Source organism: Condylura cristata, unplaced genomic scaffold (genome assembly GCF_000260355.1).
Source record: "Condylura cristata isolate star-nosed mole 26May11 unplaced genomic scaffold, ConCri1.0 scaffold00024, whole genome shotgun sequence".
In the NCBI taxonomy this organism is placed as follows: Eukaryota; Metazoa; Chordata; class Mammalia; order Eulipotyphla; family Talpidae; genus Condylura; species Condylura cristata.
In genome coordinates, this window is record NW_004567125.1 from 5,216,363 (window position 1) to 5,233,072 (window position 16,710).

General features: G+C 46.8%; 1 protein-coding gene across 1 annotated transcript in view; it reads left to right on the top strand.

The window, feature by feature from the left end:
- The window catches only part of WBSCR17 (Williams-Beuren syndrome chromosome region 17), a 371,100-nt gene that overhangs the window by 158,636 nt on the left and 195,754 nt on the right, over positions 1–16,710 (top strand). Inside the window, exon 4 of the mRNA XM_004688314.2 lies at positions 15,679–15,845. Coding sequence (XP_004688371.1) covers positions 15,679–15,845 — 167 coding nt within the window. The remainder of the gene's footprint in view (positions 1–15,678; positions 15,846–16,710) is intronic.

Sequence of the window (16,710 nt, forward strand, 5' to 3'; positions counted from 1 at the left end):
ATTTATCACTCCATCATCCTAATTATCATTTGTATATCTTTTTCTTTATGGGTCTGTGTGTTGTTCCAGGATAATAGTGAAGTTTTAAAATAATTTCTATGTCTTCACCACTTCATGGGTCCATAATTAAAGTTCACTGTGTAAAGTGTCACAGTTAAGCTCATGTTTCAGGTGATACAGAAATGTTCATCCTTTGGTTTATGAAAAGTATAGGCATAGATTATTTATTTTTTACCTACTTTACTAATTAATTGGTAGACATTAAGCAAAATGAAAATTATTTTATTGTCTCAGAGAAAAAGCTTAGGAAGAAAATGCAGGGTAAGTCCATATAAAAAGACTTACCAGTTGAGCCTTGGTTCCTAAGGGACAAGGTCTTTTGCGCTTTCTCAGACAAGAAAGTCACATTTATTAGCATCAGGTCAGCTATTTAAAACTGAACTCTGTTTGATCTTGACATTTACAAGAGAAGCCTTTAGTTATGTAACAGGCCAGCAGTCCACACTCTACCCCCACCCCCCAAGAACAACAGAAGCTTATCTGTCATAAGGAGCAGGATTTTTAGAGGGACACAGATCCACATCCAAATCAAGGTGTAGACATTGCCTTCCACCACCATAAACAGTGAGGTGTGTAGTAGTATGTTCAACTTCTAGAAGCTTTCTCTTGTTAATAGGACAAATATTTGGAATTCATTGATGTCACTATCTTCAGCAAGGAAAGCTATTTCCTCAGGGATCTAGATGTCTGGCACCTAAAAACAGTCATTGAGGGCCCTGGAAGAGGCCTTAATCCTCCAGGATTCTAGGTTATTGGAATTCCAGAGCTGTGGGCCCCACACAGTCCATTGTGCCAGCAGTAACTATAATTCCTTTCCCTTATGATTTATTAATGGTTTTAACATGTATTTATTAGGCATCTTGAGAAAGCGCTATCTGTGTATGGAGACTTTCAGTCCAAAGATGTGGTGCCTGACTTCTTGGCACCTACAGGCCAGTGATGAGAAAGAAAATGTTGAGGCAGAGGCTGGTCTAATATGCAAGGCCAAAGTAGGATGACTTCAGCTAGGGAAAAAAGTTGGAGGTCTGTTTCATTCACAGGTCTGTCTTCTGGAATGGACAGGATATGAGGTCAGGCCATCTCTTCCTCCCCCCACACCTGCATTTGAAAAGGTAAAATACTTGTGTCTTAGGTCTTGACATGGAACTCTGTTTCCAGTTGCAGCATTGCAGGGCCCCTGTTCATAGAGTGACATGAGGTGTCTTTCATTCATGCCAGTCGATTTCATGCCTGCCTGAAACTTGAGGAGCTTTTAGTCAAGCATTGAAGTCCCCTTAATTTTGTAGTGTGTTTGTATCATCCATGTGTCAATCTAAACTGATGCGTTTTTCTTTGCTCACTGTAAAAAATGAAGCACAACATAAAGAAGCAAGAAAGAATTATAACCTTAACACTTGGAGACAAGATGACATTTTATTGTTGTTTGAATTTGAATTTCTTCTCAGAACTGGAGTACAGGCCAGAGGCTCAGGGGCGGCGAGAGGCCTCACCAGAGACAGAGCAGGGAGCAGAACAGGCAGATCAACGAAGTACACTGCTGAGGGGAGGTCAGGAGATGTCTGCCACACCATGTGGATCTCCTCTGGGGCAGGTGGGGATTGAACTCATACGGAAGTGGCTTTAGCTTCTCAGTGCTGTGTTTTAACCCACTGTGCCACCAGGGAGGGCCGGATCTACCTATTTTTATGTTTATTATTTGTTCCTTTTGTCTTCTGAATTGTGTGTTCATGTTTTGTTTATTTATCTAATTGTGGTGTTTGGGTTTGTGTTACCTGTCACTCTCTGTAATTGCTGTAAATTTTTTTTCTTGTGGTTTGCTGTTTCATAATAGTATTATTTTTTATGATTAGAGTTTTACAATTGTTCTGATTCCTCATTACCTAAAGTTTGTATGAATATTCACTTACACTTTTTATTCTGTATATCTGAAGTTCTAAATTTTGCCATATTATCTCTCAAATTTATTTTGAAATGTGTTTGAAGGGGAGTATATCTCTATTTTTCCTCAATGAAGAGAGAGTAATCCTGACACCAGTAGGCATACGTTCTCTAAGGTCTGTTTCTGGCCTCTTGATTTTGTTTCAATTGTCAGTTAGCTTGTTCTTGGTCAAATTAGTTTATATTGAATTTAAACATATATATATATTTTTTTTTTTTTTTAACCTGTCTCTGGGCTTCTTTGATACCCCTTTCTCTTCAAAAGATTCATTATCTGTTCTTACCTGTTTATTGCTTCTGGTCAGTATTGAAATCGTTTGTCAAGAACCAAAATGATTTCCATAGAAATCTTTTTAAAGTAGCACTTATAGGATTATTAAGACATGAAAGTGATAATATTTGATGTAGAACACCAGAGACTACACTGTAATGCAAGGGAATAAGAAGTAGTCATCGAAAAGCCCCCCACTCAGATCCTCCTTCATAAAAATTCACTTTCTTTTTCAAAAGTTGAGTCAAGGTAGATCTCTGGCAGATCTGAGCTTAAAGTCCAGCTCTGCGCCATGGGCAAGGAACTCTGAGCTTCAGTTTTCTCATCAGCAACATGGGGACACCTCCATTGTGAAAGGAAGTGAGGTAACTTACCTGGTCTCACATGTCCTGGGAGGTCACTTTCATGCCAGTCATCTTCTAGTCTCTTCTGGGGCCCTGGGGCTGGCCTGGGCTTTTTGTGGTGACTGAGCAAAGGTTTGAGGGCTTCTGAGGCACATGCCTGGAGCTGACACACAGCAAGTGGCCTTGTTCTACAGCTCAAGGCAAGTGGTATGACTGAACCCAGACCCACGGGGTGGGGAAGTGAGAAAAGCTTCCAGGTCATGTGCCATAGACCTGCCTACGTTTACTGTTTCATAATTGTATTATTTTTGATGATGAGAGGTTTTGCACTTACTCCAATTCTTCATTATCCACAGTGTGTTTGAATATTCACTTATGCTTTTATTTCCTGTGTATTTGGAAGGTGACAGATTAGGACATTATTGCAATTTCTCCACACAGTCCAAATAGGATCTGCTAATTGCTCTAGTAGTTCCAGGAGAGAAGGCATTTTAAAGGAAGGCCTGTGTCCTCAGGAAGGGCTTTATGGGCAGAAGTAGTGGCAATAAAAGTAACAATAATGCCGAGGTCAGTATGGGGCCCTGGATGTGGGAATAAACAGAAGTGTCTCAGGATGGGCTTGACTGGCCAGTTTGGCCTGGACATTACATGGAAGAATAGCTTGGTGATACACTTCTCAGAATATACTGAAGTTTTGGGATAAAGAATTTTAGTGCCAGATTGGAGCTCTGTAAGAAACGGAGTGGGCAGGTGGGACTTTGGCTGAGAACAGAGTGTTCATAGCTTTCAATGTCTGTAAAGAATCTTACTGGCCAAATTTTGATTCTGTTGGACCTTGGAATATGGCTTTTTATCATTTATCATTTGCATCATCTCCTAATGTGTTTTCATCCCCCTGCGGTTGTTGGGACTGTCCCCTCTCATTCTATTCACCTTAGAAAGGAAGGTCCTAGCATAAATACTATGCATGAAGAATGTGGGCAGCATTTCCTCTGCCTTAAATGCACTAAGGTTTTCTTAGCTCTGGCCTGAAACTGTCTGCATTAATTTGTCCTTAATTGTTTTTAAAAACTCTGTTCCTAACCCACTGCTTAATAAAATTCTAAGGTTTTTCTTTGCTTTTTTTTTTTAACCCCTCTTCGATTGAGTACAGGAAGATGAACCATATTATAACCAGACAAATTTATCTACTGAGCTGAGAATTGAGGGATGCCCCCCCAGAACCCATCCTGGTGTGTCTTCTCTCTTCTGCCCTAGAGGGAGCAGTGTGCACAGAGCAGGGTCTGTGGTCAAGCTGAGGGTTAAAGAATGTAAATCAACCCCTTTCCTTAAAAATAAAATCCTTCCAAAAGGAGAGACAAGTAGAGTTTTGGGCCATGTTAGGCAACTGTCATCCCTAACATCTGGCCAGGGAGAGCTGAGTCTCATGGATTTTCCGGGTAAAAAACATAAATTGCCTTGTCTTTTGGAAGGCAACTCTTCACCCTCAGAGGAAAAGACTTTCCAGGGAGTCTTGGAGCCAGCAGGTCCAAAGTTGAGGTCCAGAATTTAAGTCCAAAAATCAAAAATGGCTTTGTGGAATATTCCAAAATAAATGTTTATAGGGACAAGGCTGGGAGCTGTAGAAGTTTGTTGACCCCAAGGTGATGGGCCAGGCACTGGTCTGTGACCGGAATATGAGCTGCAGACTGACCAGTGCTGTTATGCTGTGTGGCCAGGGTCCATCCCACCTGCCATGCTGCTTCTCTGGGCAGCTGGTGAAAGGTATGAATTCTCACCATTGAATAAAAAAAATACACCCTCACCTCTATTTAATTTCTGGGCAGTTCCCCATGGTTCTATAGACACCAAGGTAAGGATCCATGCTGTTCACGGAGCACGCTGAATCTTGATCCATGAGAATTGCCCCAATATGACCAGTAGGCAGGACACAACGGGACTCAAATGCTGGAGTCGGCAGTTCCTCCTGAAGACTGCTCTGTGAGGGAATTGAGCTAATGAGGTGTATTGCTCCTGCCTGGATGAACTACAGAGCTCAACCTGAGGAAATTAAGCCACTCAGCAAAGTGTGCATTTTCCCCAATAATGAGTGTTACACAAGAGGAGCCTCATACATCTCAGTTATTCAGTCCCACATTTTGTTTTGCAAGGTTTGCTGTTGCTATAAATGATACCACTCTTTCCTAAGAGTACAAGAAAGACTTGATAAGGAGGGTGGAAAGTGGAGCGTTGGGCTGTTTAAGGCACTTGACCCAGGCGGTTTTCAGAATTTGAGCCCTGATTAGTAAATCAAGGGAGACAGCAGGCAGTTGTGTTCAGGGAGGTATCTTTGAAGGGTGGAGGTGCCATCACCAGTGCTCTGATTGCAGGAGGAGCTAAGTGGTGCCTTTGATCACAAGATGGGCGGTGGGGAATAAGCAGGGAAGGGAAGGGGGTTTTCATTTGCTCATTCAGTAACCATTTATCTGCCAGATACTTTGCTTGGCTCTGGGGAGACAAATGGAAATCACCCCCCAACCCCACCCCTGGTGGCCTCAGAGTGGAGAGAACTAAGTGCTATGAAGGCAGCCTGCAGAGGGAAAGGCAGCAAGCAGGGAGCAGTCCTGATGTGCAGCTGGTGCTCTAGGCAGTGCTGGCCCTGGGCTGAAGGAGGAGCACTTCTGGAAGAGAGAAAGGATGTATCAGTGGAAAGAGTGCATTTCCAGCTCTAGCCACCGTAAACTATCCCTGTGTCCTAGAGCTGAAATGTTCTCTCTCCATACGAGTCCTGAGTGTCCTGCCTGTCAATTGCATCGAGGCACTTTTTGTGAATTAAGATTCAGTTTGCTCTGTGCATGCACTGGGTTTATATCTAGGGGTCCACAGATCTCCAGGAACCCCCCAAAACTGAATGCAAGGTGTTGTGGAGAGAGGAAAGATGCTTTCTGCGGTAAGCATGCTTTCATGGAGCAGCTCAGACGTACAGGGATCCCCAGCCACACAGCCAAAGATGAGATTGGAGAGATGAGCTTAAATTTGGGCCTCAGCATAGTTTGAATTTAATTCTGAGAGCACTGGGGAGGCAGGGAGATAGTTTAAGTGGAAGAGTGATGTGATCCTATTTGAATTTTATGAAGGTCATTCTGGTAGAAATGGGATGAGTAGAATGGGGTTCAGCTGCAGAAAGGCAGACAGGAAGCAAGAGCTAAGTTAGGTGGCTTTTGGAGGGAAGTCACAGGGAGTAAACTAAGGCAGCAGAAATGTGGGGTTCTCATTAAGAGGTCCTAGGGATAACAGACTCTCCAGAATGTGGTGACTGGCTGGACATGTGGAGTGGGTCGTGATTCTTGAAGAGAAAGGGTGGTGCCCTTCAATGAAGACAGGACAGTATAGAGAGAACGGTCTCTGTTTTAGGCATGCTGAATTTGGGGTGCTTAAGAGATATCCACGTGGAGATGCCAGTGGGAAGCTGAAGCTTGAGCAAAAGTTGAAGGGTTAGGAAGCTGCCGACTTAATGGTTGGGACCATAGACTCAAGTGAGCTTACCCAGTGAGACTAGCAGAGAGCAGAAGTTGGGACCTTGAGGACTTTTGGAATTTAGAAGAGTATAAAAAAAGGCCAGTTTATGAAACACAGCAAAGGATCAGGGCAGATCACAGGGAGAATAATGAGGATGCCAGTGTCCGAGAGTAAACACCCCTTATAGGTGAGAGGCAGTGTGTTAAATTCTACAGAGAGACTGTCAGAGGTCCAGAAGTTTCCACTGGTTGTGGCCACTTACAGGCTGCTTTAGCTAGAGCAGTTTTTGCAAAATAGGGTGCTTACAAGACAAATGATAATGGAGTGAGGGATGGATGGGTATGAAGGGAGACAGCGAGGGCTGAGACGATGGTAATTAAAGCTGTGGGAAAGGAATATTTTTTATCTAAATGGAGAGACTTGATTTTCTTCCTTGGGTGGAAAAAGTCAATGGAAGGTGATGGAAGATGGAAGACAGAATAGTGGGAGAAGCAGGGCCCTAGGTTGGGAGAAGGCTGCTGAGTCCACAGCACAAATGGGAAGTTTAGCACGAACCTCCCCACTCTGCTCCTTTCAAGGGATGAGGGGGAGTGGAGACTGAGTTCAGAGGTTGGTAAGTGTGTGGGTGGTGAGGAGTGCTTCCAGAGAAATGCTGCTTATGTGTCCACAAACACAGGGGTCACTCACAGAACTTGGTATGAGTGTCCATCTGGTGGGTCTGAGAATGCACATTTCTAACAAGCTCCCAGTCATGCTGAGCCGGTTCTGCAGGCCTGCAACCACATTTGGAGATTCCTACTGGTGGTCTTGACTTCCTCTCTGAAGTAGGAGACACAGTTGCCTATGGAAGAGAGAATGGCCTGTGGAAAGTAGGAAAAGGCTAGAATTGAGGGCTGTGACCTGCTTCAGAAAACAGGCTTCAGTCTGAAGAGACTGAAAATGTTGGGTTTGTCTTATGACTATTTCACAGTTAAGGGACTTTCCCCATAGGATCAGAGGTGTATGTGAAGGGGAGGGAAGTCAGATGGACAATTGATGCAGAACTGGGGTTCTTCAGGGCTGGTGAGAAGGAAAGACAAAGAGCTAAGGGTATGAGGGTGGGGTAAAGGTAGGGCATGGTTGAAGAGTGGTGCATGGATTTCACTTGGAGAGAAGACCAAGAAGCTAGAAAAAGGACTAATATGTTGAAAGGAAAGGGAATGGACCTGGCATGTAGAGGTGTGGTTGATATAAAAGAGTAAATGTTTGGGGAGGATAAATAAGGCAAGGAAAAATGCATGAAAAGTACTTATGACTGTTGAATTTGGTGGCTGAGGTGCAATATCTCTGGGCAATGATGAGATCCAACAAAGGCCATGGGAGTTTGAAGTAATTCCAAGTGGTAACCCACATGAGATGGTCCAGCTAGTCATGCCTGGTTGAAGGTCAGAGGCTCCATGTCCATGCTGAGGTGGTCACTGAGGCTGTGTCAGAACAGGGGTCGGAACAACAGGGTTTGATGAGACATAACACAGACATAATCTTTTCTTCCAAACTACAAGGCAGTGTATCTGGGAGGGTTCTTCAGAGAAACAACCAATAGAATGTCTAACCCTCTATTTATCTGTCCATCCATCCATCCATCCATCCACCCATCCATCTATCCATCTATCCAACCTTATCTGTTATCTTATATAGTATAGAAGGAAGTACAGGAAGATGCCAGAATTCCATCATTGTTGACAAGGGTGTTTGAAATGAAGCCAGGAGGCCATTAAGGAAGCACAGTTTTTGCATACCTGCACTCTAAGAAATACGAACTTTTGGAACTACACCTGGTGAGAAACACCATGAACATCCTAGAAGCCACCTGCTAGTTGTTTTCAATGGGCTCTTTTTTTTTTTTTTTTTTGTAAACTAATTGTCAATCATGTACCAAGATAGGTTTTATGCAATCATTATTTCTGGAAAACAACTTACATACCTCTGTGGGTTTTGCTTTTATGAGTCCGACGCCTGCCCCCAGGCTTTGGAACACATTTCAAGGACCCGTTGAGCATGTTTCCTAGTTGCAATCCTTAAAGCCCTCAAACACTTTTTGTTTCAGCTTAACCAGGTTTTAGTTTCTTGTTTAACAATAGATAGCTATAGAGAGAGGAGAGAAAAAGAAAAAATTATTTATTTGTTTGTTTTAAAGATTTCTTTATTTGTGCATACAGAACTGGGGTACAGGACAGAGGTGCAGGGGCAGTGAAAGGATTCATCAGAGACAGAGTGGGGAGCAGAACAGGTAGATCAATGAAGTACACTGCTGAGGAGAGCTGCAGGTGGGTCAGGAGAGGTCTGCTGAGCCATGTGGGTCACCTTCAGGGCAGAGATCGAACTCATGCTGAAGTGGTTTTAGCTTCTCAGTGCTGTGCTTTAACTCACTGCACCACCAGGGAGGGCCCAAAAAATTTATTTTAAGGAATTAGCTTCTGTGATTGTAGGGCTTGGTAGGTCTAAAATCTGAAAGGTTTGCCTACAGGCTGGGGCCCCAAGGAAAAGTTGATGTTGTAGCTGACATCTAAAGGTGATTTGCTTGCAGAATTCCCTCTTCCTTGAAGGAACTCAGTCTTTTCCTCTTAAAACCTTAAGCAGGTTGGATGAGGCCTACCCACATTATAAAGTGCTTTATTCCAAGCCCACTGATCGAAAGGTTAAACTCACTTAAAAAATATTACCACAGATACCTATATGCAATAGAATATTACTCTGCAATCAAAAATGATAGTCATGCCTTTTGCATCAACATGGATGGAGCTGGAAGGAATCATGCTTAGTGAAATAAGCCAGAAAGAAAAAGAAAAATACAAGATGGTTTCACTCATAGTAGGAGCATAAGGAATTGGGGGTGAGGCGGGGGGGAAGATAAGCAAATGTAATAAAGTAAAAATGAAAACAATGAACAACTATAAACCAGAGACATTTTATGGGGGTGGGAAGAGGAATGGGATCAAAACTGAGGTGGGGAGAGTGTTTGGGACATGGTGATGGCACACGGGTAAATTGGTGGTGGGGAAACCCCCAGGGTTTACAACTGAGATGAAAAAATGCACAAAATGAAGAATGATGTAAAAAATAAAGAAAAGAAAAAGAAAAAAATACCACCACAGAAACATCTAGACTAATGTTTGATGAAATGTTTGGTTACTGTGGCCTGATCATGTTGACACTTTAAATTAACCATCACATGGTTTCACTTCTATGTGGACTATAAAGAAGCCAAACAAAGGGTCAAAGGCAAACTTAAAACCAACCCCGGAAAGTTGACTATAGAGATATAACATCAAGAGGAAGTGGAGAGGGGAGGAAAGGAAGCAGGTGAGTAGAGAGAGCTCCATAGACTATGTTGAAGGACTATGGGACTTTGGTTGTGGGAGAGCTATGGTAACCACACTTGAAAGAAATCCTGTATTGGCAAAAATTAACAAAGACGTAGAACAGTGGCATTTCATTAAAAAAAAAATAATAATGCAAAAATAAAATAACCACAACAGGGAGTTAGACTGACTCTGTGACCTTGTCCAGCCCCATGAGTCAGATAGAGGGGAGAGAAGAGCTTGTCTCCTTGCTGGAGAAAAAGAGAGGCCCTTGGTTGCAGTGTGGTCGAGACAGCATGTGGCTGTTCTGAGTTTGGAGTCAGTTGGCACGAAGCTGTCATGGTTCGTGGCCGTTTCTAGGCTCAGGAGTGTGGGCATTTTAGGGAATCCTATTTCTATTCTCAATTGACCAGCAGCCCAGATGGGCACTCACAGGCCATGTCTTTGGTCAGGTATGTTCCTTGAAAACTCAGGGTGACTTTCTCACACTTGCCTTTCCTTCCTGGTCCTCCTCCTGACAGCTGGGTGCATGAATCATGAACTGTGATGCCCATAGTCTGGCTGGATCCTGGAGTGCTTTGGGGCTAGAGTCCTTTTACCTGTTGGCTATATGTGGAATGTCTGATGTGGACTTCTGTGGGCGTGGATAGCCGAGGAAGAGTGTGGCTGCGGAGCTGGGGAAGCAAGCCTGTCCTGGTGTGTGTCCTTGAAATGCAAGGGCAGGTGGGGCTGGGTATGGTCCAGCTGGATTTGATGTCATAGGAGGTCACAGAAGAGTCCTTGCTTCCGCATGGAACCAGGACTGGGGAAAGAGTGAGTGTAATGCTGTGTCTGTCCCAAACCTGTCACAGCTCTCAAGGATTTTCTCACTGGGGTACAGCTGCTCTTTGTGTGGCATTTTCTGACTAAAACCCCTGTTTTGTTTGACTTCCTTTCATTTCACTCTATGTTGTCTTCAGAGCCGAGAGCATGGAGGAGAGAGTGCCACTCTGTCTCTGCGGTGATGAATTTTTGTTAATTGGTCTGCACGGCTTTGTGCACGTTGTCAGGACACGTTGAGAATGAACGTGCCTGTTGGACTTGTACAGCCTAATAGGAGTCTGAGGTTCTGAGACCTGGCTCTTTACTGCCTCATTGCTAAAACCTAGGTTTCTTCTAGAAGACTGCAAAAGAGATGTGGGAGAAAGGGACACTGGGGCCCCTGTGTCCTCAGAAGTGCATTCATTGTTCCCCAGTTTGCTCTTGACCATGCAAATTTGATCCATCTTTGAAATCCAATTCATAGCTTATCTGCCCTGCCCTCCTGACCTATTAGCTCATCTGTCCCGGCAACTATCAGTGTAGTCATTGGTTCTCGTGTATCACAAACTGCCTTGTTAAATGTGTTGAGCAGTTTTAGCTGTTAAAACCAGGACTTGGCTTACTGACGCAGGGTTTGCACCAGGGCAGTGCTTCATCCTGGCCCTTTCATGCTGGCCCCTTGGCATGGGGCAGACTGGGACTGAGGGCTGTCATTGCACCTGGGAGCCAGAGGTGAAGTGAGCAGCCAGAAAGACCTGCAGATCAGCTGCAGAGAGATGGCCGTGTGAGCTGAGTGACACAGGGAAACCCAGGTGGGCCCCGGAAGAGGGATCTTCAACAAGGTGGGGGCCTGAGGGACCGATGACCAAGGGCAAATTCTGGAGCCTGAGCGCAAACCCTCTGGATAGGCATCCTGAACTGACCCTACCCAGTCATCCTGAGCCTGTGCAGACACCCAATAGATCCCTGTAGGTCCCTGAAGGTTGGTAGGGACCATCTGAGTCAGGCCTGAGTGCATAAGGACCAAAGTGACTCATTAGCAGCAGGAGCCTTACAATGACTGGTATGGCCGAGGGCAGACTTGACCTTTCTCTGCTTGGGGCCCTTCAGTTCAGGGGCTTCCAATGACTGCCAGGTGGCTGCACCCACGATGGCCTCCTGCCCAGATTCACTCGGGCTTTGTCTGCATCTCTGCCAGCCTTGTTCACCCTGAGAAGGAGAGACTGGCTCTGTTCACACACGTCCCCCTGGAAGGGAATCCTGCTGGGCTCTCTGTCTGCCCTTGCCAGCCATGGGTCAGGTGTGGGTTACTTTGGACAGACGGCCAGCTCTCAACAGCAGCAGAGGGCAGAGGTGAGGAAGTGGAAGCTCACACAGCAGAGCCATGGTTCCCCAACTAGGAAGGGGCTGTGCTGGAAAGGGTCTGAGGGTTTGTCTGCTACAGTTACTACACCTGCTTTAGAAGACTCTTAACTCATCAGATGACTTACTGTGTGACTTTAAGCAAGTGCCTTCACTTCTCTGCTTCCCAGTCTCCTCATATGGATGACAATACTGCCTAACTCATAAGCCTGTTTAAGGATTCGAGAAAACGGCATACACGGAAGCTTCCAGAAGTCACTGGCATGTAGCCTGTACTGTTTAAGTGTTGGTATCATCATCAGCCTCTTCATCTCTAACCTTCTAGGTCTCCTGGTCTGCATTGCATCTAAATCATTTTACAGCAGTGAGGTACCTGGGGTCCTCATCTAGTCTCCAGATTGCTGATCTAGTTCACAGTGGTGCCCCAGTAACTCTCGCCTGTGCCACATGGGGGATTCAGATAAGTTGCCCTCTGACGGCAGTCATGGCTGGTGTCTGCTTCTGAAAGTGTGTAACCAGTTCTTTGGGTTTTCATTTTTTTTTCTACTGGAGACTTCAGATCTTAATCTTCTTTCATATCAACTGTGATTTTCTTCAATAAGTTCCCAGAGGAACTTATAAGTGGCCAGGTGCCTCCAGGTCTCCTCACCTTACCCATCATCGGTGAAATACAAGCCTTTTTGGTGCAAAGTGGTCAGTGCCAGTGGCTCAGGGGTGAGGGGGCAGAAGAGGGGAGACAGGGGTTCTCCTTGGGGAGTAACTGGCTCAGGGGAGCATCGAGGACAGATGCACAGATTGACGGATCTAAGGTACCTAAAAGAGACTCAGCTGGTCAGTTATTTATTTCAGCTTTCCTTGCTCTGTAACAGCTTCCAGAGAATCTGTTCCCCATTGACCCTTTGAAGAAAAACACTTGGCCTTGAATTTCTTTGTAGTCCCTGAACCAGCAGCAGTGATGGCAGTTGAGCCAGACCTTAAGCTAGTTTTCCCCCAGCATGTCCATTCAAAGGGCCGTCTTATTCCTTCATTGACTGTTATTGAAAGGAAACTTATGATCTCTGGGACCCAGATGCAAGTCCGTGTTGCTAGAGGGAGCACACAACAGCCCAGGGGCTTTGAGGCTGTCGGCAGTTTCTGTGAGGAGCCCGCCTCTCCCACTGCCGGGGTGTCTTTCAGATCTGCTATCTGTTCTTTTCACTACCTCCAGGTTGCTCTTACTTACCAGGATTTTGCATCCTGGAAACCCAGGAAACAGAGTTGCGGCCAGACACCCAGCCCTGAGCAGCCTGCTCCCCATTGCAAGCTGCTGCCTAGTCTGCTTGGCACCGGCTGCGGCTGGGCACCATGCACACTGCCCTGGTACCAGGCACAGAATACCTTCCATGCACACCGCCCTGGTACTAAGCACAGAGTACCTTCCACCTCTCAGCAATTTCCAGGAGCACTGGAATGAAGTCAAAGGTTCTCCCATGTCAGGACCAGTCTGAGGAGGTGGGGCATCCAGGGGTGTGCTTAGATACACTGGGGGTCATCAGGACACAGCTGGCATTAACTCAACAGCAATTCCTGGGTGCAGGGGCTGTCTCACTTCTTTCCCTGTGAAGCCTCTGGTATTTCTGTGCCCGTGAGGCCCCCCTCTTCCTTTTTACCATCCCCCCTTAATTTCCCTTCCTGCCCTCACCTGCAGTGGATGTCTGGATGTCTCTGCATCTTCTACATATTAAGCAATAAACCATAAGTCTGACTTAGGGCTTTTTTTTTTTTTTCCTTAGCAGTCTGCCTCTGTAGGACTTAAAAATGAAAGCTGATTTTCATAAAGATTGTATATAATTTGTCTGCCTATTGTGAACCCTGAGGACAGTGGACACAGAAGAGGCAAACCCTTGTAAACTGAGCTGGCTTAGAGACCTGGGCCCTGTCTGGGACGCAAATCCTGGGGGTCCTGCAGGGGTCCAGATTGAGGGAAAACTCTGGAAGCCTGGCCCGTGGAAAAGAAGAATATACAAAAGCAGGTGAAGGAGACTAAGGGAGCCTGGAAGAGTCAGTTGGGCAGACTGGGCTTCCCACTAGCGATTTCCATTGGGCTCCACAACTGGTCCCCCTTGACCCCCCCAAAGAGGAAGACCTTAGCCAGGCTCCTGGAGAAGGGCGTGCTAGGAATTGTTTTAACTGTTTTAGAGCAGGGTATCCAGGGTTAATGGCCCATGTGCAGTGGGTGTTTCACACTTCTGAAGTCCGCCATGAAGGGTCAGTGTGGGGCCCCCACGCCCTAAAGCCCTCAGCTTCTGGCTTCACCAGGGACTGCTGGCCCCGGACACTTGACTCACAGAGCAGTCTCCCTCACAGCTACCCTGCGCCTGTGGGTAGAGATCATGCGCTGGAACAGTGCAGTCTGGCCTTTGTGCTTCTTAATTCCCAGGGCCAGAGGCCAGAAGCTTAAAACAAAGGACACAGAAGCCAGCCCAGGAGTGAGTCCTCTGAGTGGGCGGTTTGCGTGCTGGCGAGGAAGGGCTGAGAGGGAGCTGCCGCCAGCCTGCCTGGCTCCTGCCCCTGGCTGAGGAGTCTCTGCAGGACCCTCAGAGTGCCCTTCTCCTTTGGATCACCGAGCAGTAAATGAGATGATTCCTGCTGACTGCCCAGAGCCGTCAATAACCATCCTAATCTCCCTGGCAGCCCCCAGAAGTGAATTCACAGTGACATGGTAAAAATGAGGCTGCATGATCAATGGATCCCTGGACGATCTCCTCCAGGAGACACAAATGTATATTGTAACAAAACTTTATTTTCTTTTGAAAATTGCCTACATGATTAATATGGCCCGCCACAGCCCAAGCTGTTCAGCATAAAAAACAGCTGTATTTCTGGCTCCCTCATCAGCGCTTCCCTCTCACGCCATTCCTTCATCTTGTTTCCTTTGTTTCGCTCACCAGCACATGGTGCTATATGTGGTGTTGTCTCGCAGGAGGAGGAGAGAAAGTACTGCGATGTTCCAGCTCCCTCTTCCATTTGACTTGCTTCTGCCTGAGGTTTCCAGTGTGGCTGGGACTGCGCAGAAAATCCAATGTGTTGGTGTTCTCGGGACTAATGCCGATACTCCCAGAGCTCCCTGGACAAAGCCGCGTAGGGCCCAGCCCCTGGGTGCTGGCCAGCTCTCCTGTCACTGGGGGCCTAGAGAGGCCAGTGCTCGCTGCCAGAGCCCAGCTAAATGAGCTGATTTCCCCTCCACCATGTCTTCAGCATTTGGGGAGCTGCTGGAGGTCAGAGGTTAGAACTCCCCAGACAGGTGGAGACTGTCTTGCCCCAAGGAGACTCTGGAAGCCTTGCAAGAAGTGTCAGGGCATGTCATCCAGTGGCCCCTCTTGGCTTGTGACTGTCTGCATGTGTGTCTTCTGTCCTCTCCTGGAATAGAAGGCAGGGACCTCTGAACACCTATCGGCTCACTAGATGTCTTTGCTTGGGTTCCCCAGAAACAGACCCTGAAAGAAAGATGTGAGTAGATACAGTTACTTGGTAACTGAAAAGTTCCACTAGGTGGAGTGGAGAAGTAGGGCTGGAAAGGGGAGGCCTCCCGCCGAAACAGGGTGTTACACAGCTTAGTACTGCAAGTTATGGGGAATTCTGAGAGCCAGTGAAACACCTCTCCCACTCCCAGTCAGACTCCCAGTCAGGTCTGAGGTAGGCTGAGGTGACTTGGCAGTGAAACATCAGCTCCAAGTGTCTCCATGTGTGATGGGGTAACTGCTTAGCCACACAGCCTCCTGGCCAGCAGATACAGGGGCCAGACGGGGCAGGCGGCAGGGTAGCCAGGGGCCAGTGGGCCCGGGAGGCTGCGATGAGTGCCTGAGACTGATGCTTTGTATTGGGGTGGCTTGTTAAATGTGGGAGAAGTAAAGTTGAGTCCCCTAATGTTCTCTGTTTTAGGTTTTAGTCTCAGTTCTTGGCAGCATGGGACAAGAGGGAGCCAGTGACTCACCCTTGGGAAGATTCCAGTGAAATGCTCAGTGTTGTCCCCAAGCCTTCCCCCTCCTTCCTCTAACTCCACTCTCCCTTGCTCTCCCCGCAGGTGTAAGGAGCTGAAATACTCCAAGGAGCTGCCCCAGATATCCATCATTTTTATCTTTGTGAACGAGGCCCTGTCCGTGATCCTGCGGTCAGTGCACAGTGCCGTCAACCACACGCCAACACACCTGCTGAAGGAGATCATCCTGGTGGACGACAACAGCGACGAAGGTATGGAGTGGCCGCCTGCATGCTCCAGGGGGCAGAGAAGGTGCCAGTGTACAGCGCAGCCTGGGGCAGCGCCAGATTCCAGCGTGACAGTGCCCTGGTCCTCACAGCAGAGCTGGGGAGTGGGAGAGGTTTTCCAGACAGACATCTTGGCCAACAATGGTCCTCCTGAGTCCTCCAGTATTCTTGAGAATAAGTGATTGATGATGCATCTATTGTTAGAAAACCCTCCCCCACTTTATGTTAGCTAAAGTAAAGGACCGGGAAGGGCTGACTCCCTCTGTGCTCCCCACCCCACACCCCATCGCCACTGTTTTTGTCTGAGACACAAATGAAAAGTGAAATGCTCTCCTGTGATGGAGGCTCTTCATCTTAATTCCGAATTCCCCTCTGGGCCACTGCACCCAAAATGACTGTAGTTAGAAATGAGCTGTGTTGGCCGGTCTCTTAGAATTTAGCTCTGCTAGGAATGATGGCTCCGTTGGAAAATATAAAATAAGCAAGTCTTCGTGTTGGCAATGACCAAGACTCTTGAGGTCCTTGGAGACAAAAGACAAGTGTTGAAGTGGGGGTGTAATTTGGTTTCGCTCATTGTGACTTTGTGTTGGCTCAGAGCCTATAGCATCCACCATGTCCCTGCAGGGAGAACCCCAGAAGCTGATGACAATAAAGACCACAGCCAGGGGCATGAGAAAGCCAGCGAGGCTGGTCTTCAGAGCAACTGAAGGGTTGGGGGTGGGAGTGGGTGCTAAGCCAGTTGCTCCTGGCCTGCTGAGTGGAGAAGGACTCCGGGTGCAGAGTCCTTGACTGCCTGACTACCTAGGGTGCCCCAGGATGAGCACAAGTCCCTCAACCCCATCAGAACTTG